Source organism: Candoia aspera, chromosome 3 (assembly GCF_035149785.1).
Source record: "Candoia aspera isolate rCanAsp1 chromosome 3, rCanAsp1.hap2, whole genome shotgun sequence".
NCBI classification, from domain to species: Eukaryota; Metazoa; Chordata; class Lepidosauria; order Squamata; family Boidae; genus Candoia; species Candoia aspera.
The window spans coordinates 122,403,325-122,427,247 of NC_086155.1; the positions used below are offsets into that span (position 1 = coordinate 122,403,325).

Genomic DNA, 23,923 nt, shown 5'->3' on the forward strand with positions numbered 1-23,923 from the left:
AACTGAGGAGCCTTATGATGAAGGTGAAAGAAGAAAGTGCAAAACTGGCTTGCAGCTAAACCTCAAAAAAACCAAGATTATGGCAACCAGCTTGATTGATAACTGGCAAATAGAGGGAGAAAATGTAGAAGCAGTGAAAGACTCTGTATTTCTAGGTGCGAAGATTACTGCAGATGCTGACTGCAGTCAGGAAATCAGAAGACGCTTAATCCTTGGGAGAAGAACAATGACAAATCTCGATAAAATAGTTAAGAGCAGAGACATCACACTGACAACAAAGGTCTGCATAGTTAAAGCAATGGTACTCCCAGTAGTAACATATGGCTGAGAGAGCTGGACCATAAGGAAGGCTGAGAGAAGGAAGATAGATCCTTTTGAACTGTGGTGTTGGAGGAAAATTCTGAGAGTGCCTTGGACTGCAAGAAGATCAAACCAGTCCATCCTCCAGGAAATAAAGCCAGACTGCTCACTTGAGGGAATGATATTAAAGGCAAAACTGAAATACTTTGGCCACATAATGAGAAGACAGGACACCCTGGAGAAGATGCTGATGCTAGGGAGAATGGAGGGCAAAAGGAAAAGGGGCTGACCAAGGGCAAGGTGGATGGATGATATTCTAGAGGTGACGGACTCGTCCCTGGGGGAGCTGGGGGTGTTGACGACCGACAGGAAGCTCTGGCGTGGGCTGGTCCATGAAGTCACGAAGAGTCGGAAGCGACTAAATGAATAAACAACAAAAACTCTAATATTAAGGAATCAAGAATAGCAAAAAAAAGTCTATTTCCCTGCATGCTGTCAAGAAACTCTAAAAATATGAATGTCAAAAATTGTACAATGGGGTAGATTGGAATATTAATACTCTGTATGATGTTGCGGGTATAATTCTGGGGAGATGGCTGAAGTGTTTGTGAAAAAACATGAAACTGAAAAGCATGGAAGAACTATAAACTGTACTTATGCTGACAACCGCAAGGAAGAAATCTCAAAGATATCCAGACCAGGTCACTGGCATAAGATAATGCAAGGCAAGATAGAGACAGGAAAATATAACAACTGAACTAGCAGAGCCAGGAATATGGACAGGAGGAAGAGACAATAAAGTCCCCAGGAATTGTTACTAACTAGTTTTGCAGGCAACCATTTTCTGCATTTTCCTACTCACTTTTCATAAGTTGCTGCAATGCAAATGCCAGGCTATGTGTGACTGAAAAATCATCAGCACAGGCTTAAGGACTGATTTCTAACAAAGTCCCATCATACATAATACAAAGAACAGCACCACTGGAGGCATATTTTGTTAGAGGTGTGTTTCTCAAATGTATACTGGCTTTTTAAAAAAAACTCTCTGCTTCTTTTGGTAGAGAAGATACTAAATTGACTATTTGGAGGTGGTTTATATATAGTGTCAGGGTAATTTAATTCTGTAAATCTTAAGATAGATATGTAGAAACAGTTGTTTTATGATGCACTGGCAGTTTAAAAACTATTACTTAATTAGCCTGTACTGCATTCAGTGTAGAACAGTTATTCATCGTAGCAAATTAAGCATTACATTTTTGATTATACAGTTGATAAAAGCCAAACAATACTGCCCCCACAAAGACTTCCTCCCTCCAAACATTACAATAATCCTATATTGAGAAAAAATGGAACAAACTGAAATTTAACATATTCCCCTTCCCTTCTTATCAAATCTTTTCATTTGCTTTACACCATATACAAGATATAAACCTACTTTAAGTTTAAGGTCAGCTTTACTTCTCTCACAAACTACTTATTTCTTTAATCACTGGTTAATATATTAGTTTGTCATGGACATAAGCATGATTCTCTTTGAAGTCCTGTCCCTGTTTTATGCTCCACTGACAGTCATATCTAATGGCTCCTTACTTTTTTTTTTAATGGACTCTCTTATATTTATCAGTGAACTGCCATACACTCCAAATCTGGATCTCCCAAACAATTCTGCTGCACAGAGAATACAACATTACTTACCAAAATATTAAAAAGAAAACAAGCAATCTTGTAATTATAAATGAAATTATTATGAGGCTGAAGTAGAATCAAATTAATCTTCTGGTATTACAAATGCTCTCCTCTGATCTGAGAGCAAACTTCAACATTATAAAGGAAACATAAAATAAATACGAATAATAGTTCAATAATGTCTAACGTTAATCCTCTTTATGTCAATATAAAAACTATTTTGGTTTTGAGTGGTGTGGGAGATTAATATCTTCCACATATTAATTTCCATTATTGATTTGGTTACTGTTCATGAGCTTTTACATATGGAGTTATTTTGCATGTCTGAAGTGAACTCTCCCCAGTTAACAACTGTATACCAACATGTCTGATATATGATCATGCATTTCTACATTACAAATGAATCAATGGTTCTGAAAGCTTGACTCTAATACACTGCTACTTTACATGGAGTGACAGAAAGAATTAATAAATGGATGAGCACATGCATGTATATATATATATATACATGAAGTAGAAAAGAAATTGTTCAATGCCTAATTAATTTGCCCATTCTCCAAATTATTAAACTATCCCATTGTAAATGACCTATTAATGACATGTAAGAGTCATGTTCTATGCACCTTCAGCAAATTAACAAAGTCAAGCAAAGTATGCTAGACAGCAAAGGGTAAAGATAAATAGAAGTATGTTGTTGGAATTTTTGCTGCACTTATAATTTCATAATTTTCCAGATGTTAATTTAGTTACTATATTTGTAACAGTATTTATTATTTAAAGCAATGTACCTACCCAGGCAAGAACCAAAACAACCTGCAGATTATTTCCACCTACCTGTACTAGTGCGATATGTGCCTGTATGTGCCGGTTGAAGAGGGTCTCCCTGACTCTGGCTGAGACTCCTCATAGGGGGCTTCTGATATACTCTGTCCTCATAAATAGGATCTATATGATGCTCTGGAGATTGTAGTGCCCTTAGTTCTGAGCCCAGGTGGCTATGCTGACTTGTGTATGAAGCCCGGGATCCAGCTGCAAAATAAAGTGATACCGGAACCTTTATGAGAAAAAAACGTAAGACCACTTACAAAGAGACATATTCTAAAAATATAAAGAACATTCTTAATATTATGAATTTATATTAAAAAATTTTGGGAATTAAAAAGCAAAGAATAAAAAGTCAAACCAATAAACAAATTAGTATTTTCCATATAAGAAATAAAAATAACATGAAAAGGCAGTAGTAGCTCAGGTATATTAGCTTACAGTTAAGCAGACTTCAACTTTCGAGGAAATGATGCAGTGGCAGGAGTGGCCACAAATCAGAGTTTTTCCTATACAGCAGAAGCCTCACTATTTTTTTCATCAACTTTTTTTTTTCATCAACTGCATGTATGCTTAAGAGCTTTTTCTTGAAAAGATAGCTGGGAGAAAGGTTAGCTTTCGGCACCATTCATATGGCGGCTTTAGCCTTGATCAAATCTATGGATTTAACTGTTCATTAAAAAAAAAAGTATGTAAACTGGAAGTGCCACTCAGTGTAAAGGATACTGGGAAGCTGACTAAAAAGACTTAATCATGATCAGCAAGAACACAGCCTGTATCATTCTGCTGTCTGTTGCACAAATCTGACTTTTTTCCCCACTTGCAATTAGACTTATTTTTTTCCTCCCCAAAACAGATTAGCTTTATACCAACGAAACCTTTTGGTAGATGAAGGACCAAACATTCAAATGAATATTAATGTCTATACCTTAAGTTAAACCAACACCTTTAGTTTCCACCAATATGTTTTTCCTCTATCACATCTCCAGTTCCATTCACATAAGGAAGATACGTTAGAGGCTATCCAATTGGAAAAGGGGGGGCAAAGACAATTCTCATTTATTCCTTTTTCATTACATCCAGTTCCATTTAATATGGTTCCCCAGCCCTCTACAGAAGCTTCTCATTTAGCACAGATAGCTGCAGGAGTCAGAATAAAACAAAATAAACATCACGTTCCCTATCCTCCAGGGGAAGTGCTTTGTGAATGAAATTCCACTTATAGAAAGTCTGGATCCAAGCCATTAAACAGTGATGAAATGGAGCTACTGCAGGGACATGAGGCTAGCAGAACAAGTTTAAGAATGCTTTCCACTGTAGATAAAGAACACTGAGAACAGATTTCTGCTGGGGAATGCTTTGGTGTAAATGAAATCAGTGGACTTTGGCACAGCTAATTGTATGATCATCTGTTAGCACAACCTAGCAGAAACAATCTTTCCCTCCACAAAAGAAATCGCTCTAGGGCAAGGAATTCCACTCCACTCCATGATAGAAGGTAAAGACTATCCTCCAATTTAATACTGAAGACTGCCTTCTCTAGTGGACATGTGTTTTGTGCAGCAAACTGAGCTCCTGGCTGTAATCTCTCATCAAGGAAGTTTTCTCAATCTTTTTTAAAGTTGCATCTCTGGAGACTGGATCTGTGTTCCGTACTTATAAATGATAAATGTATACAACAGAGGTAGAGATTCTAAAAAGAAATATCCTGAAATACAATACTGGGGGAATATCCCTTCTTAATAGCATATGAATAAGGATAGGGCAGACTGCGATTTCTTGATGGAAAGAAAAATGCTGTATGCCTGCGTTCATGCACTTTTGCTGGCTAATTGAAAGAAACAATATTTAGCCATTAAAATGGCATTAGTCATTCTGGTCAATACCTCTGTCAGGATCTCAAAGGGGGGATTGTGCTGTTACTGCTTCTACTAGATCTTTCAGCAGCATTCAGCACCATTGCCTTCTGCATCACCTGCAGAGGTTGGGAGTGGGGTCATTGTTTTAGGGTGGCTCCACTCCTATCTCAATGGCCATTTCTACTTGGTGGTGGGCAATGCTCAATTCCTTTGGAACTCTACTATGAACTTCCTCAGGATTCAGTGCTTGCCCCCATATTATTTAACATCCAAGTGAAACGACAGGGGGAGATCCTTTGCCACTTCAGGGTAAGTTTTCATCAATATGCCCGTAATACCCAGTCATTTATCCCAACCCTGGGCTGAACCAGAGATGCTGCTGAAGTGTCTAAAAACTGTTGGGATCTCGAGGGGGCAAAACAAGCTCAGAATGAATCTTACCAAAATAGAGTTGCTTGTTGTCAATAGACATTGCAGCAACCTTGTAACATCTGCTTTGGATGGAGTCACAATTCTCCTGAAAGAGTTGGTTTGTGACTTGTGAGTCCTGCTTAAATAGCAGGCAAAAGCCAAAGCCAGGCAGCCTTTGCTTGGCTTGGCTAGAATAGTAGTTACAACCCTATCTGGACCAAGACAGTAACCCATGTCCTCATCATTGCCCAGCTAGACTACTGCAATGTGTTCTATGCGGAGCTGCCTTTTGAGATGACCCAGAAACTGCAATTGGTACAAAATGCAGTGGTTAGACTCCTGATTGTCAACTGCTTCAGGTGAGAAAACACTTCCAAGTATCAAGAGTTCTGGAAGAGTGGCTGATCCCTTTTCACTGTTGCTCCCTTCTGTTTTCATCCCTGCGCCAACCAACAGCTTGATCCACTATCTGAGCTGGTGGTTCATGTTGCAAAATGAAAGAGACAATACAGTCTTCCCTCCTTCTGCCTATACAACTTTGATGTTTTGCTTTCCAAAACAGTCCTCGACAAGCAAATGTAGCTTCTGTAAATTTACCTAAAAAAGCAGGTACCTGCTATTATTTTAATGCCCATGGTTAGGTACCTATTTAAGTTCAATGTAACTTTGGACCAGGATCCAACAGTGTAAACCATGTATCCCACTGGTGCCATAGATCATGCGATGAGGCTCAGTAATGCATACAGTAAGTTGAAAGCTGATACCTGCCAGAAAGATACTTCACTAGGGTGATAGCTTATGGAAATTGTTTTCACTCTGTATTCTGCAATCTTTATGTAAGTTTTTTTAAGGGCAAGTTGCTTGAACTTGATATTGGATTATCTCCTTAAATGACATGGAGGACACTGGATTTATTTTTACAAGTAGATTCTCAGCTTAATACAGGTTCAACAGATCTGTAAGAGCCTCTTGCAAAATGAGTACACATCCAGTAACACATTCAACAAATCTCCTGCAATGTGCTGTGGCTGGCCAGCATATCGAATGATATGGATAAGATTTTGTGAAGGAAAAAAGCTTTAAGTTTAAGATTATACATGCAATTGATTACACAGAGCGTGTCTCATATTAGAAATCTATTATTGAAATTAAAAGGTTAACATTGTTTCTCTTCATGCACAAATACACAGTTCTGTTAAATGCTTCATTTTTTGACTGATATGCATACAAACATAAACTTATACACATGTTAAATTTAAAAGATTTCTACATCTGTATGTGCAAGGAGAGCTATCTTGTATAGTTTGTAATGTCTCATCTACGTTTTCTGGTAAAATAAATATATAAAGGGTATTTAATTTATTTACCGTTTTTGTAACTTACCCCAATCTGGAAATTCTGGGCATTGTACAATAGAGTAAACTCATAAAAAAACAGCATGTAACAAAAAGCAGTTAATCAACCCACCACAAGATGGAAGCCATTAAACAACAAACTAGAGTTAAAAGCCTGGTGGGAAAGGTTGTTTTGACATTACAAAGCACCAAGAGTGAAGGGGCTGCATAAATCTCCATGGCAGAGTTCAAAGCTTTGGAGTCACAACAGAGAAAGCTTGCCAAATAGTCCATCCCCCCGAAATCTCACATGGAGAAGGAATTCTTAGTATGCCCTCTCAAAATGTTAAACAACTTAGGAAAGAACACCAAAATAACACACTGGATATCTGTGGCTTCAAGTGCTACATCCTCTCATGATTGAAGACTTCTACTTCACACAGAAGTAGCATCACTGAAGTACAGTGTCTCTGACTCCCAATCTTTCACATAGATGGTCCACCAGGATACCATGCTTGATTGTACTGAATGCTGCCAAGATGTCTAATAGGACCAAAAAGGGTACACACCCTCCCTCCAACTCTAATGAAAGTAACCAGGGTAATCTATGCCATTTTTAACCCATGTTCAGGCCTGAATCCTGACAGAAAGGGATCCAGAAATCCATTCCTACCAATAATCTATTATCTTCTCTGTAGCTAAGACACCTTGACTTTCAGAACAAGATAACGAATATATTTCCTAGAACAAGAGAAAAAAATGCATTATTTTTATTCATTTTATTGCCATACATTTTTAGTCACAGCAAGGCAAACAAAGATCTATGGAGTCCTTGATGCTCTCTGAGCCTTGTTGTTTTCTGGCAGACGTTTCATTGCCAGACTAGGCAACATCTTCAGTGCAAAGAGGGAGTGGGCCTTGCTCTCAGTTTATATACCGTGGCTTGCCCTGCTTGTGTTGGTAGGGGTGTTGTTCTCTCCTTGAGAGTTCTTTGATTGGGCTGTTGTTTGCTGCTTGGTTGATTGCCTGAGTTAATAGTTCCTTGATTAGGGTGTATTGTGCTGTTTGATGGTTCATCTGCTGTTAATCCTAGTGTTGATTTTTGCATATCTGGGTGTTGATTGCTGGTAAGGGAGTGTACTGGTCTTTTGGCTTTTCTATTGTCTCTTTTGAATGGTATGTAAATGTTGTTTACCTCTATGTGTCTGTTGATGGCTGCTTTGTCTGAGTGCCAGGCTTCCAGGAATTCCCTGGTGTTTTTGGATTTGGCTTGGTTTAGGATGCTCACCGTTTCCCAGTTGAAACTATGGTTGAGTCTGTCCATGTGTTGTGAGATTAAGGAGTTCTCATTGTGTCTTCTGACTGCTAGCTGGTGTTCGTGGATGCGCTCTGCTAGTCTTCTGCCTGTCTGTGCTACATAGTGGCTGTTACAGTCTTTGCACTGTATGTTGTAAATAACTCCTGTTTTTTCTTCTTGGGCTATTGGGTCTTTTGGGTTGCTTAATATGTTTTGAAGGGTCTTAGTTGGTTTATGTGCTACGGTGATGCCATATGGTTGTAACAGTCTGTTGGTGGTTTCTGTATGTTTCTGATGTATGGCAGTGTTATCCTTTTCATAGTTTCCATTGGTTGGGTTGTAGTGGGTTGGGTGGTGAGGCACTTTTTGATAAAGTTGAGCACGTATCCATTTTGTTGGAAGATGCTGTGCAGATGTTTTTTCTTTTTTCTGGTGTTCTGGGTTGCTGCAGTATGTAAGATCTATGTTTAACAGTTACTGTATGTACGATAGAAAGGGAGCTAAACTGATGTTGAAACAGACTATCATAATATTTACCAGTTATAACTGAAATCTTGTATTGAATCAGTTATTTTGCACAAATAAAGTTAACAAGGGTGTAAAGCTCTGAGGTTCTGTAGTTACATTAACAGTGCTATTTCATTTTAAGATGAAGAATTAATCTCTAGTACACAGCTATAATTTCTTGATGTCATTATTTAAGTAGCTGACAGAATAATGTCTGCAATATGTTGACATCCTAGGGTGCTAACATCTGAACACACACAGTACTAAACTCAAGTACATAGAAATGTAGTTGTATTGTAAAAATGTTTATGTGGCAGATGGCTAACTCAAGCGCTAAGATATGTCAGGCCATATGGTAAAAACTGATACACACCTTGAATATTATCACCTCTAGCCTCAATCTATCCGAAGGCTTGTGGTAATAGATTATTAATAATATGTTGTATAATCTCTTGTTAAAATACTGTACTTCTAATGCCAAGAACAAAGAAAGACAACAAAGAAGAATCTGTTCTGAACGTATCACAAATGTTTTCCTACTGCTAAATTAAGGGGAGATATATATATATATATATATAAATATAATTTTGGAAATGAATTACTGCTGTGAAACAGCTTGCAAATCAACCCTTCCACTGGCATCATAATTTCCCCAAAGTAGTTAAAGCTGGCACCTGCTACAGAACAGTTTTGCTCTCTCTCTTTCTAGAGCTTCTTCAGCATGTACACATGGATATAAAAAGATTGAACAGCCCTGCCCTTCTTGTCAAAAAGAGTTCCTTCTGTTAAGCTTCTAGCTTGCTGAGGCAACACACGTAGGTGAAACTTGCTGACTTCCAAAATTGTTATGTATGTATGTATATATATAGTGTGTGTGTGTACATAAAATCTGCCCAGATAATAATATCTCACAATATTTCTGTTTGCATATAGTGTTTTAAAATATTTTTGGTATTTACAACATCATACTAAATCTTAGAATGCCTTGAAGTTAGTGTAATAATGGTCCATAATACTCCTTGCCTCCCCTCCATGATGAACAACTTTGTATTTAAGCAAAATATAATTAAAAAGTTTTAATAAGACTGCTAGCTCTTGATGGCAAGAATATGGATGATTGCCACACTGCATCAAAGAGAGTTTTCTATATCTCTTTCCTGCCATATAATTGTCATCTGTTGTTTTCAGCCCCATACTGGCAAATCTAACTTTTAATATAGAAATGAGGCTTATAAACATATTTTTCCAATATATCATCTTTTAGTGAAAAAGACAGAACAGTAACCAGTGTTGCAGCAAGAAATAAAAAAAACGTACTCCAAATGTTTTGGTATTTTAGATTATGCTCCATTGCCTGATTTATGGAGGTAAGTTACTTCACACATGGAAGTTGGGGCTATTTGAATTTGAGCTCCTATTTTACCACATTTGCTAGCATTCTTTGAAATAAGATGCTATCCCCCTTAATTCTGTTAGTTGTAAGCCTTGCAAAATTTACACACTGAACTTCTTTGATGACCAAGGATGGCTTCAGATAATCAAAGAACGATACTGGTTTTCTTACTGTTTTACCTCAGTACCACAGCTGCAGCTATGAAAGGAAGGCAGTGATCCCTACCAGGTGGCTATGTAATAATATCACTTATTATTTTGGTTGTCACTCTAAATTATCAACACTCTATGTGGTTGCAATTGCTACAGAACTCTTGATTCGTTAATTACCTTCACTGTAACCAAATGAATATATTAGTATTTAAAAAACCCTTCCTTATTATTGTTATTAATAAGTAACAGTGGGGGTCCTGAAATTTCTCTGGGGCTTGAGGGTGTGCTGGAACTTGGAGTGCTTTGCCGATGTGAGAGACAAACAACAGCTGCCATTATTCCCTCCTGGAAATGCTCTTCTTCTGAGATCCCAAAAGGAGACCCAATAACCAGCAGGCAGAGGAAGGAACTGGTCAATTGTTTATCTTTTCATGCAGTGCTCAAAACAAGCAGGGGAACAACAAGTTACCTTGAAAGACTGTGGAAATGAGGGGTAGTGGTTAGCACCTCTGCTAAAATAACTTTTAACAACGTTTAGCAATAGTTCTTAGAGATGTGTTTTCATAGGAGCAAATTGTGAAGACTTTCCCCTATTTATCTGCAAGAAAGATTAAAAACAAGCTTTGAATCCAAGAGATCCAAGAGAAGAAAGGATGATGGATCCCACCATTTTGAAAAAGACAGGATTAAGATGTTATTGCAGAAATAAACTTTAAACCACATAAATATGAATTTGCAAATTGCAAGATGTTTTAAATTTTCAGTAATAAATCTTTTTTTAAAAAACTGGTTTTCTCCACAAATGATAATTCTGTCACTTGATGCTTAAAAAACAAAGTACCCTTCGAAGAATAACTACAACATGCCCTGTTCCATTTTATTCTGTACTTTCAGAACATGTAAGAATTCCAAGCAACTCGTAATGCCCTTTATGTTTTGCTGTGGAACCAATCAAGGAAAACTTTCACAGAACCTATAACACATTTTATGTGGTGGGTTGTTTTTTTTTGCCATTGCCTTTCCAGTTCTGCAACTGTCATCATTGTATTTGGAAGCATGTTTCTGAAATTTCATCACCAAAAAATAAATTAAGGAGCAGGTGGTATGGGTGGAAGAATGTGAATAGACTGAAAATATGATAAGATTCAAGGCACCAGTGGAAAGTTTATTCCTCTTCTCTCTTTTTTTTAAAATCATAGCTGTATTTAAGTGACAAAAAGAGTCAGCAATTACCAGCCAGCAAACAACCAGTAATTGTTATGAAAACAGTAAAGATTAAATAAAAATAAACTGTACATTACTGAGAAGCAAGCTAATGTTTTCACCAATTTTTTGAAATGATTTCTAGAAAGCGAAAAACAGGGTTTAAAAAGAAACTATACCAGCCAGTGGATACAGACATGAGCCTCTGTATGTAAATCACCACGTCAGATACTAATTTGAAGTGGTATCCAACAGTGATGACACAAAGTTTCCAGGCAACAATGCCAGGTGACAGCAACACATACTGTCTAGGTGGTGCACTATGACAATTTCCAAACTTAAGAAAAAATGGTTTGGAACAGAAGTATCTTTCAAAGCTTACCAGGGCGATACTAATTCAAGCGTTGAATTCCCAGTATTTATTTTTCAAAAAATCAGAAAAGGGACAAGCAGAAAGAGAAGAAAGTTCTAGATGCAAGAAAAGAAAAAGAAAAGCAGAAGCAGAAGGCTTGAATGTGTTTTTGTAAGATCTTTTGCATGTTTTCGATTTGGAGCAGTGTCAAGAACAAAAGAGTCCCAGTATTTTGACAAGCGCGCACACACACACTTCTTTGGTGCTCTAGCAGCTAAAAGAAGTGATCACCTGAATGATCATAAAAGACATTTGCTCTGCAAAGCTGAATCAGATAAATTCTAGTTATCCTAACAGGCTGTTTATATCTTGTTTGATTTCAACAAAATTAAACAGCTTGTTCACACCACTGCAGTTTTACTCTTCATCAACTTCAATGATCTTTTTCCACAAACAGTGGATTACCATAATTTATCTGGAAAGGAAAGCCTGATGGTTACCCAGTATTGTTTATTCCTTGAATCTGGAGATTAAATATACCAGATTACTTACAGGACCGCTTCTCCCTAGTTGTTTTTACTCATCATACCTGATCCGGCAGGAGGGGCATACTCTGGGTACCACTGGCTAAGGAGTGTCATCTGGCGTGGCCTAGAAGGAGGGCCTTTTCTGCCATGGGACCTGCCCTTTCATCCAGGGCCCTTTAAAGCTGAGACTTACTAGCCTCTCAACAATCTTCCCTAGAGAGGGAAGGTTGGAGAGTGAATTAAAGTTGCCAAGACTGTCAGGTCTATTAACGGCCTCTTGGGAAGCAGGCACACCACTTCAAGGCAGGTGGAACTACCCCCTCCTGCAAAGAGGCATTAACCATTGCTTAGATCCAACTGCATGCAACCTCCTAGGAGGCCTTAGCCAATCAGAAGGGTCTAGAACACAGGTGGCAGAACTCAGTAATCTAACTAAAACAGAAGTCCACTAAATTTCATGAGGTATAAATGGGAGTACAACAAATTATTATAGAGCAGGTCAACTGTTTTCCATATGTTGAGTTGGAATGCTGAGTTTTAAAAGGCATAGTAGACATATTGGAAAATTGATGGAGTGGAGAAAATTAGTAGAGTGCAGCCAGAAAGTAATAGAGGGTAACTAAACTAAAACAAAACTAGTGGCAGACACTAACCCCCCTCCCCTCCAAAAAACAAAAACAAAAAAAATCAGTTTCGTATAAGCTACTGTGCCATGATAGGATGGGGAATGAAATCAGGAAGACATCCAAGGGTGAAATTGCTGGAGTAAGGTCTGACTTTAATTATTCTTACATAAATTGGAAAAAATAATGTTCTAGACATAACAAGGGAACCTAATGTGGCACCCAGGTCAAAATGTGAGGATTTCTGAACCAACTGGAAAGTATCTATAGTACCATCAAATTAAGTTAATGCGTAAAAGAATGCTGGCTCTTGTGTTATGTTCATATCTGACCTGTGCTATAATTACTAAATAAAAACTAAATATCTGAAATACTAAACATACAATCAGTAGTGATCCTTTCATTTGCTTGTACAGTTAAGTAAAAAGTAATATCTCATAAGTCAGAATTAAATCTTACAATGTGTTAGTAACTGCAAGCATGATTCTGCAAACCACGGTAAAGCTGTAACTATCCCTTTGAAAATGGAAGTACTATGAAGAATACAGAATGTAATACATCAAATCAGGTTAACGACTTACCAAAGATCTGCTACTAAATTCTCAGCATTAGAAGAACTCCCAGTCTTGTTCCATAACATATTATGAATAAACACTCAAACACAGACCTTTTTCTGAATGGCTAAATTTTCTAATAATGCATTATGTTTTGCATGGATTATGCCCTTTTTTCTGTACATCATATAATATAACCACCTTATTGATTGATTGATTGATCAAATTTAGCCACCGCCCATCTCCCTCAAAAATGACATATGATCAGTGAGACCATATGGGTAGAGTGATAATACGCCCCCACTTCTGTGGATAACGCTGCTTCCAGAAACTAATTCTGTCATTCCCATACAACTCCACAGTGCTTCTTTCAATTCTGTCACAAGTAACACATATATAAAGTGGGCTATCTGTGTAAAATGGCAGGAGTGCTTGCCTAGGACCAAGATAAAGACTTTTGCCTGTGAATTACAAAAGAAATAATCAGGCAGCGGCAACAGCAAGACTTTTAATGGGTTGTCAACTAAGTATTCAGTAGTATCAATGCTTTTGCTGGTAGATATTAACTTTAAAAAAGCACACATTGCTTCCCAAAAACTACAAGCAGTGGGAAAAGTTACCTGATGACAGTTCAAATGAATTCAGTAACACATAGGACCCAGGAGGCGAGAGTTTTCTGCCATGGCACCTGCCCTCTGGAACATCATCCCTCCTGAGGTGAGGTCAGCCCCAAGCTTTATGGCCTTCCAGAAAGCTCTCAAAATGTGTTTGTATGTGTGTGTGTGTGTATGTGTTTTTTCCAGCAAGCCTGGGGATCCCCTGGTAAAAGGGAGCCTGCGTGCTGGTTATACTGTATGTATCTTCCCTCTTGTGGTCTTGTTTTATCCATGTTTATTGTTTTAATGGGTTTGCAAAATGTTTTAATTCTTGGTTTTATTGTATACTGCAGGTGACCATATCAATCCAACAAATAAAATAAAATAAAATAAAAGTAAGGCAAATATCCCAGAAGTGCTTACCCCCAGACTATCCAGCCTTCAGAAAAGCTACATGGCAACGTAACACAGATATCTCTATACAGGAAGACAATACTGTTTCCTTTCAGTCGTGCCAGCAGCAATATTAACAGTTTTACTCAACTTAAAACAGATGCATTATGTACTATTTAACGTATCAACTTTCTGTTTAATACAGAGGGCAGCTTGGTGTTAAGAATTGGTAAAAGCAGGGAACTTGTTCCTTTCAGAGCAATATGAAGAAGATTATCAACAGCTGTACCTTTTTGCAGGAAGATAATAGTAATGGGGGAATGATATGTGGAGTCCTCCAGCTGACATGTTATCTTTTGGGCAGATGTTAAATGGATTTGCCAGTGGTGGTAAAAGATAGTAATAATTCCCTACTCATGTAAAGAAGTGAAGATTTGTCTAGAACCAACATTATAATTGTAATGGAATGTGAGAATGACCTTAGAAGATGGGGAGAGATGCTGCCTAGAGAACTGTCAGAGAAAAGAGGGAGGAGCCCACAACTGAGTAACAGAGAAAGAAACTTAGAAAGGATCTACCTGAACTGATCAGGCAGTAAAAAGGGATGGTGGGAGATCTGTACTTTCAGACTTGCAAGATTCTGTTAATGTAGCCTAACAATAAACTACTTTATTAATGTAGCTCATTTGGTAGTGTTTCCTGTCTGGTTTACGTGGGAGGACTGACAATAATACAGATAATTTAATATTTTAAGCAGGAAAAATGTCTCCTTATTCATAAATGTATTAGTTTGATCTAAAAGTTAATAGTAAAACTAAAACTAAACTAAAAACTAAAGGATGGCAAGTTATCCCTCATGCTTGCTACTCTAATTTGAAGGTAACTTTACATTCTGTTTCTTCTTTAAAGAACAGTCATACAGCATATACTATTCTCATAAAATGGGGAGAAGCTAATAAGTAACATAAGGGAATATCAGAGCACTAAATCTGGAAATACTTGCAGAAATTTAATCTGTGTTACAAGAAGATCCATTAAGAAATATTTGTTTGTGCATGAACTCTGATAGCACCCAATAAAATGGTTTGGGCAACAGTGTATTAGTATATGCTACATGAGGGGGCAAAAATGACAATACAGTACAGATACCATTAGAGCAAAGCTGGTGTCAGCACTTTGAGGTAGACCAGATTCAAACACCAAAGTCATGAATACTAAAGCTACTTTTATTACAGGGTTACATCAACAGAAACTTGCAACTCTGAAGGTGCCTCCCCCCTCCCTGCCTTTATGCTAAAGAGAACTAGGGAGGATCCAGTCTGAGATGCTTTCTCAAATTCCATTCCTGCTCTGGGCTGAGACTACCCTTCTCTGACCACTGCCTTAGCTGCATCTCCTCCTCCTCTTTCTCAAGGCTATTCTCACAGCCCATTGCAGTTGGTAAGGCAAGCATCAGCGGTTCCCAGGTCAGAGGGAATCATATAGAAACACTGAACAAGTGCCAGTCCCTGTCTCAGGCCCATGAAAAGAATGTCCAGATTTCCACTGACTTGAAAAGGTGGGAGGAGAAGACCAAGTATATAAACCCAGGGGCATACACTTATCTATAAGCTTTGATGTCCATGTACTGCAGTAGGTAAAACTTTTATACATATATAGTTTCATTCTGGCCTATAATAAAGAAACTAATAAAGCCTAGATGTCTCTGCAAGATTTTTACCAAATAAGGGGTTGTCTTGAGAGTTGCTTATGTAAGCCATGCCTGTGAGAAGCCAGACAGTTAAGATTTGCCTATGCCTTACTCCTCATTATGAAAGGAGAGTCTTCACCCAATGACCAAGCATAAACTATGGCAACAGACCTTCTCGTTAATCCTGATTGTTGAACAAGTTGCCAGTGCCTTGCTCCAGATAACCCAGATAGATCAGTTAATCCAACAGGTAGAACAGAGTCTACTATAACTGATGACTCCTGAACTAGCCCTAGCTGCAGCCATACCTCAGCTGTTCTCTTCCAGCACTGAGTATCTGCCTCTTTGCCTGACACATACGATAGAAATTGAAGCAAATTTACTGCCTTCCTCATTCAATGTGAACAATATACCTTCAGACTAGATAATGCAAATGATAGCTGGTAAATAAAAAGCATTCTTCCCCAGTTTGCAATTTAAAATAAGACTGGGATATGCAAAGATAGCATTTAGAATGATTAAGTTACTTTGCAGAAGACATGTGCAATTTTTCCTTATTATTAACCACATTTTCAATTAAACTCCTATGTGACCAGACCATCCAACCAAGTAATCTTTTTCTGACAAATATGTCTTCAATAATTAAGACAAGTTGCTTAACTATTTCTTGAAAGAAACACAGACCCCATTTAGATCTAAGGCATTGTTTTGTTACTAGATGTGTTTATGTGGGAGTGCAATTACATTTCCAAATGCCTCTACAGAAGAAGATTCACTGTGAAAAATAGGTAAGGCCATGACATCATCAACATACATGAACTAACCATATAAGCCAGAGCCCCCTCAAAGTAGACTGGTTGTATCTGAATTCTCTCTAGAAAAGTTCATAAATGCTAAGACAAGTTCATAGTCAGCCAAGGAGAATTTACCCATTGGTATAAATCCACTGCAGAAAATTCAGAATATATTTTCCTTGTGACAAATAACACCCTAATCTTAAGCAAAGTTATGCCGAAGTGAATCTAGTTGAGGTTTATGCCAGAAGGAAAACCATGTGAAAATGGTCAGTACCATAACTAACAATTTTACAAAGCCAGCTCTTGTACCAGACATGACCATGGTTTCTTTGAACTTCTATGGCGATGAGGGAAAACTTCCTAACTGAAGTCTTACATTGCAAAGGAAGAAGAAAACAAAAACTTCCCTCTGTGTAAACTCAATCTAAAGTACCTCTTGACCAAGAAACACAGACATATAATATTACAAAGTATGAATCATTAAATCTAGTTCATCTGCAAAGTATAGAACATTCACAAACTTGTGGAAATGAGTCCCAAAATGATAATAGGAAAGCAACAAAGAGATTATTTACAGGACAGTAAAATTGAGATAATGCATATTTTAAAGCCAAACCATATACCATATTTTATTCAGCTGACAGCAGTTTCAGCACTAAAAGTATAACCCAAGAATATCAAACAAATATCTTAAAAGCTAGCCCTTGCTCAGATCAATGAAATATTTATTTCAAGAAATATGATTACACAAATGTTCAGTATCCTGGTTTCATATTTACAGTTTTGTTTTGCTTTTTAAAACAACAGATATATTTCAAATCTATTTTTGATGAATGTTTTAGGTTAGCATCAAGCATTACAGCAAACAGAACATAAGATGTGGGAGAAAATGCAAGTATTAGTTTGAGAGAATGGAAATGCTGTCCTCTACTGTAAACCACTTTCCCATTTTGCTGCAAACAGAGTACTGAAGCTTAATGTTAGCTTACTAACTGAAATTGGAAACCAGGAATAACCCATGGTTTCAACTAGTAAACAGATATTAAGCCTACTGTTATAGACAAAACAGAAGACTAGTTTATGAAACTAAGATGATAAAAACTGACACTTAAGGGAAGGGGATGGATCACAGACTTAACACTCATTTTCTGTTCAATAAACCATGATTTTCTATACCAAAATTCTGTATCTGAACTAGTAATATATTTATTTTTATTTATGTTTTTATTTAAAAGTTTATATAGCTGCCCATCTTACACAACGTAACCCTGGGCGGCTCACAAACAACAATAAAAACTATAAAAACAGAAAAACAGAAAAACCAGTACAGAAAACTCTCAGCACCCTGAACTGCCACACATCCCTACAGATCCATAAAAAACCTTCCTGGGTTCCAGCCTCACACCACCCCAATGCCAGAGTGTTCCAAAGGCAGGGGCAGCTACCCAGGTCCCATTAGATGGCAACATTTGAGGGAAGGGACCTGAAGCTTGCCCACCCTATCAGACCTAGTGGAACCGGAAGATACCCTTGGGGAGAGGCAGTCCGGTAGACAGCCTCATCATCACAGTAAATAAAAACAAATGGAATATTTGCAACTATATAGCATACATTTTTTTATTCTGACAAGGGCCTCATCATGAATTCCCAACATCCACAGAATATACACACTAATTACAAATGCAAACACAAAACCTAAACCTATTGTTTTAAACAGCTAAGGTGAAAAAGTGGCAAAAGGCTAATTCCTCTATATCAAAGTGGCCTAAAGATATCCACACACAAAAGCATACATTTCTAATCAGGCAGCATTTTCAAAGAGGCAAACCTGTGAAATTATACTCATACCTACCAATTACACACTAAATGGTAACTCAAAAAGATATGATGGTCAGAGTTAACTGGCAGCCATGAACACTTAGTGTTTAAAAAGTTAGCAGTTACTGTATGCCAAGTTGTATCACTGCCTTCAGGTGACAAGGAACAGAGATCTAATTTTTCAGATGAAAAGCAACATTTCTGTATCTCTTTTTAAAGGTGAGCTGTGAAAAACCCTGTTCCTATTTGTAAAAAAAGCAAATTAATATTTCTTTCAATACTTCCTTTAAATGAATCCCCATCCCACCCCTTTAAGTTCTGGAACCATGATTCTAAAGAGTTTAATTGAAGAGATCTGGCAGTGTTTTGTTTTTAACAAAGACATCCTTTGATTCAAGAGTTCATTAGTCAGTGGGATTAAATAAGTGCTAAGGAACAAAAAACAAAAGACTTGTTCAGTTTTTCTCTCTTGAGATGTCATAATCTATCATGAACAGACAAGACTTGAATTTCTAGCATGTTTATATAAAGCAAAAAACCCACCTTTGACAACAATAAAGAAGCCAAAGAAACAAGACTATTTTTTTCTACTTTGAAAGAAGGTATTTTGTGGTTACTATTACTTTCCCTTCTCCTTTACCCAAATTGTAGAATCAAGTACAATGTTCAAGATTACTTAGGAAATAAGTAATTCAAAATAGTTTTTTAATGTAATGATAGGGCTACCAGATTTGGGCTAAAAAAAAAAAAATCCAGAAGGCCATCTGAGGGCAAGAAAAAGATTCAGAAAACTCTCTGCTCCCATCTAGTAGTTGTCCAGATTTTTGCAGCTAAGTTCTGATAGCATGAACAGATTAAAAAAAACAAAAAACAAAACAAAACCTCAAACTCTGAACAGAGTGTTAGGTAATGTTGGAATTACAGAACAAATTAACTGGATGTGTGGCAGTAACTCAGATCAATGTTATAAGCATATGGTACATCACACCCATATTGAATTCAAAATTAAATAGTACAAGAGAGCTTCACCTTTTCTAATAGCAATAAATTCCAGTTTGCCACTCAATATTCAAGAGAGCTGCAGTTAATCTTTATTGATTTATATCTTCAGAACATCTATTTGTCACCTTTAGGCTTTTTCGCTCAGCAAGTAACGTGTCAAGATGCCCTAGTTATCCATTTGAAAAGATTCGTCATTATACAAGACTGTGGGTGTTTGTTGGTGCCAGTCTCTAAAAGGAGGTCTTCTCAGTGATCTTTCCAACAAACAAGCCAGCCAAGAAACCATTCATGTGAAAAAGCCAATGAGAAGAAATGGGATGCTATTTCTCCAGTACTGTGAAAAGGACTGTTTACTCCTAAAGGCTGGCAAGTTTCTTTGAATCAATGAACACAAAAAGATATGCAACTACAGCTGATTTATTCCAAACTTAAAATTTTGCTTTTCATTAGTAGCTTCAACAAAATGTGTCCACAAAAACTGGTCCCTTATATGCAGTATATGACATTTATTACCCACTGAACAAACTTTCACCCACTCTCCAATAAAAAGCAAAATACAACAGTAGTTGATAGAAACAACAGAAAAGACAGTACAGCTAAACTTAAGCACAAGCAGCATTCAGATCTTCTGATTCCAAGCACACTAACTTTTCAGTAGGAACAAGAGCCAAAACTGAATTGTAGTTTCTCTTGCTTATCAAAGACAAACAGGGTTGTTTTTAAAAACTGTTGATTTGCATTTTTCCCATATGTCTCTGCTGAGTTAGCAAACTCTTCTATCCAAACAAAAAACAAAAAAACAAAGAAACACAACAACACATGTTCTTGCTATGGTACAGGTAAGGATTCAATTATATAATCACCTACTCTGGGATTAGATAGAATAGTCTCTGTTTTTCGTTTTTTATAAGATGAGCATCTTTAAGGAAATTATTTTCATGACCCATGGGGCATTTTTATATTGCTTGCTTTGTATATTAATGTAATCTCTCCCCCTCTCCCAATTTACTTTTTTAGTACATTTGTAAATTCCTAAAGACGTCTGACCCATATCTCATGCTATCCAGAACGTATAGATCAAATGAATAGTTAGAACATTCATATTTTTCTAACGTGTGTTTACTTTTTCTAGTTAGAAAATATAGAAATGTTTTTGCTGCTTTTAAGCTCAATACTGTCTAGATTGCCAGCTGCCTTGGCCTCGCTTTGCAGTCCCAGAAAGAACTGCATGGCCCCCTCTACTGGCTAAAAAGGGAATTCCAGGCCTTTGGAAGAACAGAAGTAGGGAAGAATGGAAGCAGAGCGCAGCATGAGAACAACAACAAAAAGGTGGAGTTGATGAGCCAAACCTACAATTACAGCCTCAGCTTTGTTTATTCGCTGCAAAAAGGATCACAAAAATACTTTTTAAGGGCTAATCTGTAACTATTACAAGTAACCCACTTCTTACTGAAAGATTGTAGATCAATGGAGCAGTACATGCAAATCATCTCAGCTTCAATCACTGCTACCTCAAATAGAAGCTGTCCTTGCATTCTCAGATACAACTGCAGAGGACAGTTATGAGTCAGTGCAGGCCATCTTTTTTCTCCCCCTCAGGGTAGTCTCTTGCCTGAGACTGAAGCAAGCAGTGGTTGGGGCCAGAATCAAAATTGGATATAGACACTCATTTGCTCTGATACCTCTCTTTTCTCTTTCTGAAACTATGCTCTCTCCATTTCAAGCTGCAGGCTGCAGAAAAGGTCACCACTCTTTGCAGAGGTCTGAACCAATTTTCTGCATTTGGCTTTGAGATTAGTTCAAAGGCTACATGAAAATTAGTCTTATGGCCTCAGGTTAGATAACAGTAATTTAGTGAGTGGATCAGTTGCTGGGCTTAGTAAATAATACCTTTGTATGCTAAACAGAGGAAGAATGGGTATTCAACCATACGATACAAAAGATAAATTACGTTACTTTTAGGACCCCAGGCGGGTAGCTCTTGTGGGGATCCTTAGGCAAGAAATACCACCAGCCCTACATCTATAAGCTGTAGAGGACATAAATTGAACATTCATTCACATTTCTTCCAACTTTCTTCACTTCTCTGGAAAAGGAAAGTTTTAGTAGTATTGAAACAACATGCCCTTTACTCAACTTGCGACCTTAATATTGCCACTCTCTGGAACTAACCATGGCCACAACTACCCCACAGATCATTCTATATCATCATAATATTATGTATCTTTTATTGAGTGGGCCTCAAGAACTGGACATATAATTGGAACCACCAAATGTAGGTCATTAGCAATGCAAACAAGTAAATAATTAAATATGGGCATCCCCTCAAGTCAAGACTGATTCCTAGTGGTTGAATCCATACAGTTTTCTTGACAGAATTATGGAAGTAGTTTGCCAATAATTTCTTCCAGGATTTCCCTCTCATCTCTCAGTCCAGCCTATTAGATCTAGTTCATTTGAAGAGTGGGATATTAGAAAAATACACTCAGAGAATGAATCTGTTTCTTTATTTTGTCTCAATTTATAGTAACACAGCACAATGCTAAAAAGGGTTGCTGACTACCATTTTGTTTTGTTTTTTTAAAAAGGGAATTGCTTGAATATCTGCCAGGTGTTAGTAGAACACTTCCCAACTAATTCTTTTAAGTGCCACATTTAGCCACATAAATCAGATGAGAGAACACATGAACATGACAGCTGGTGTTACAGCAGTATCTTTCAAGTGATTTTTACAACAGCAAAAATTCCCCACTGAAAAGAACACAGTTTAGTTATCAGATTACCAAGAAGATCAATAACAGCTCTTCAATTGCAATTTTTTTTTTAAACAACCAGGTGCTTCCTAAGGAATGGGAACTACAGCACTTACCAAACACTTTTATGTTATTGGAACCAAGAAAACATTCTAAAATTCTATTTGGTAGCATAGCTATGCACAACAGAATGCAAAACCAGCTAAAGTAAGAAACCATATATTCATTCAAGGGCTATACTGTAGTTTCAATTTAAAAGAAAAACTTTCTTCAGTAGGGATTTTCTATTTGGCAAGGAGAGTATGGTGGGTATGAAAAGAATATTAAGGGTCAACTGCAAAGACTACAAACCTAAATATACTTCGTGCTTTATAACAAGTCCCACTGAAATCAGCAATATCATACTTCTATGTAAGCATGGCTAGGACTACCAAATCTGTTATTCGGCCCTTATTTTCTGTTATGATCCTCAATTACTTAACCGCAAGCTAGCACAGACTAGTTTACAAGCAGGAATCGCTTAAGGCAGGACTTGGGTAGGAAAGAGAAAACGTGAGCACCACCATCCCGCCCGCCCCCTTCCCGAACAGCAGCAGTCAAAATTACAAACGTACCAGGATTACAGATCTGTATCAACGGACCATGGAGGCGGCGACTTTAACGGAGTTGAAAAGGAAAAAGAAAAGCCAGCGTACTGTCTCACCTGCTAGGCTTCCAGGTCTCTGCAAAGTGGCCGTGGCATATAGTTCCTGGGAGTGTTTGCTGTACTGCTCCGAAGGGTGGACCAACCTCTTGGTGGGCGAGAGGGTCGCGTAGGTGCCGATCGTGGAGCTCAGCTGATGGATGGGAGACGAGATGTTGGACTGGATGGTGGGCGGGGAGGTGACCCGGATCGGGGACGGCGAGAGCCCCGCCGAGGAGACGACGATGTTGATGGGCGAGCTGGTGCTGTAGGACTTGGCGAGGCGACTGGGCGACTGCTTAGGAGAGGAAACCCGCTGTGTGGTGCCGTAGCCGCCGACGGCGGCGGCGCTCTCGGAGGCGGAGCCCGCCCGCTGGAGCTTGGTAGGCGAGTCCACCTGCTGCATAGACAAGGGCGAGCTCACTCTCTGCGCCGGCAGCGTGGAGCTGGAGTAGTAGAGGGCCGGCGAATGCGGCTGCTGCGAGGAGGAGGAGGAGTCCGGCAAGTGGAAAGCGCTGCCATGGCTGGGCGCGAAGGTCTCCCTGGGCAGCGGCTGCGACGGGGGTGGCGGCGGCTCCGAGGCGGCGAGGTGGGCAGTCCGGCCAGTGGTGCCCTGCGGAGGAGGGGGATGGGTGGGGAAACCAGCAAGTAAACAAGCAGACAAGAGGCGGTCAACGAAGAAGGCAGCGAAGGGAGGCAGCCAGGCCAGCCCACTCCCAGCCCTCCCTTCCTGTACCCCCAGCCGTCGGAGAACCGGGGAAGTAATTAAACGCACCCCACAGCGCATTTTTTAGTCTTTACCGTGGTTGGACCCACATGCTTTGAGAATAAGCACTTAATCCTGCGCAAATGATCTTGCCATTGGGGCGAGACCAAAGCTCGGCTCATTGGTCTCTACTTAAGCGTGTCCCCGGCATCTTGCATATAGTTTGGTTTTATGTTAAATAAAACTCGGTGAAAGCCCCATCTTGGTCATGTTTACTCGAAGGCCTGTTCTACTGTACGCACTCGAATTTGTAGCTGATGATAAATACGATTAGCCAGCCAGTAGCCGAAGTAAGGTCGTCTAATGTTTGAGGACTTGGCGTTCAAGCCGTTTTCTCTACCCCGAAGCACACTTGGAGAAATTGGCAAGAAAACGACAAGTTTTACGGCAAAGTTTATACTCTGAA

The 23,923-nt window shown here is 38.4% G+C and overlaps 1 protein-coding gene across 1 annotated transcript in view; it reads right to left on the minus strand.

Annotated features, from left to right (window-relative positions):
- CTNND2 (catenin delta 2) overlaps positions 1-23,923 on the minus strand; it is a 246,117-nt gene that overhangs the window by 205,980 nt on the left and 16,214 nt on the right. Inside the window, exons 2-3 of the mRNA XM_063299934.1 lie at positions 22,773-23,364; positions 2,821-3,015 (exon numbers count right to left, since the gene is read on the minus strand). Coding sequence (XP_063156004.1) covers positions 2,821-3,015; positions 22,773-23,364 — 787 coding nt within the window. The remainder of the gene's footprint in view (positions 1-2,820; positions 3,016-22,772; positions 23,365-23,923) is intronic.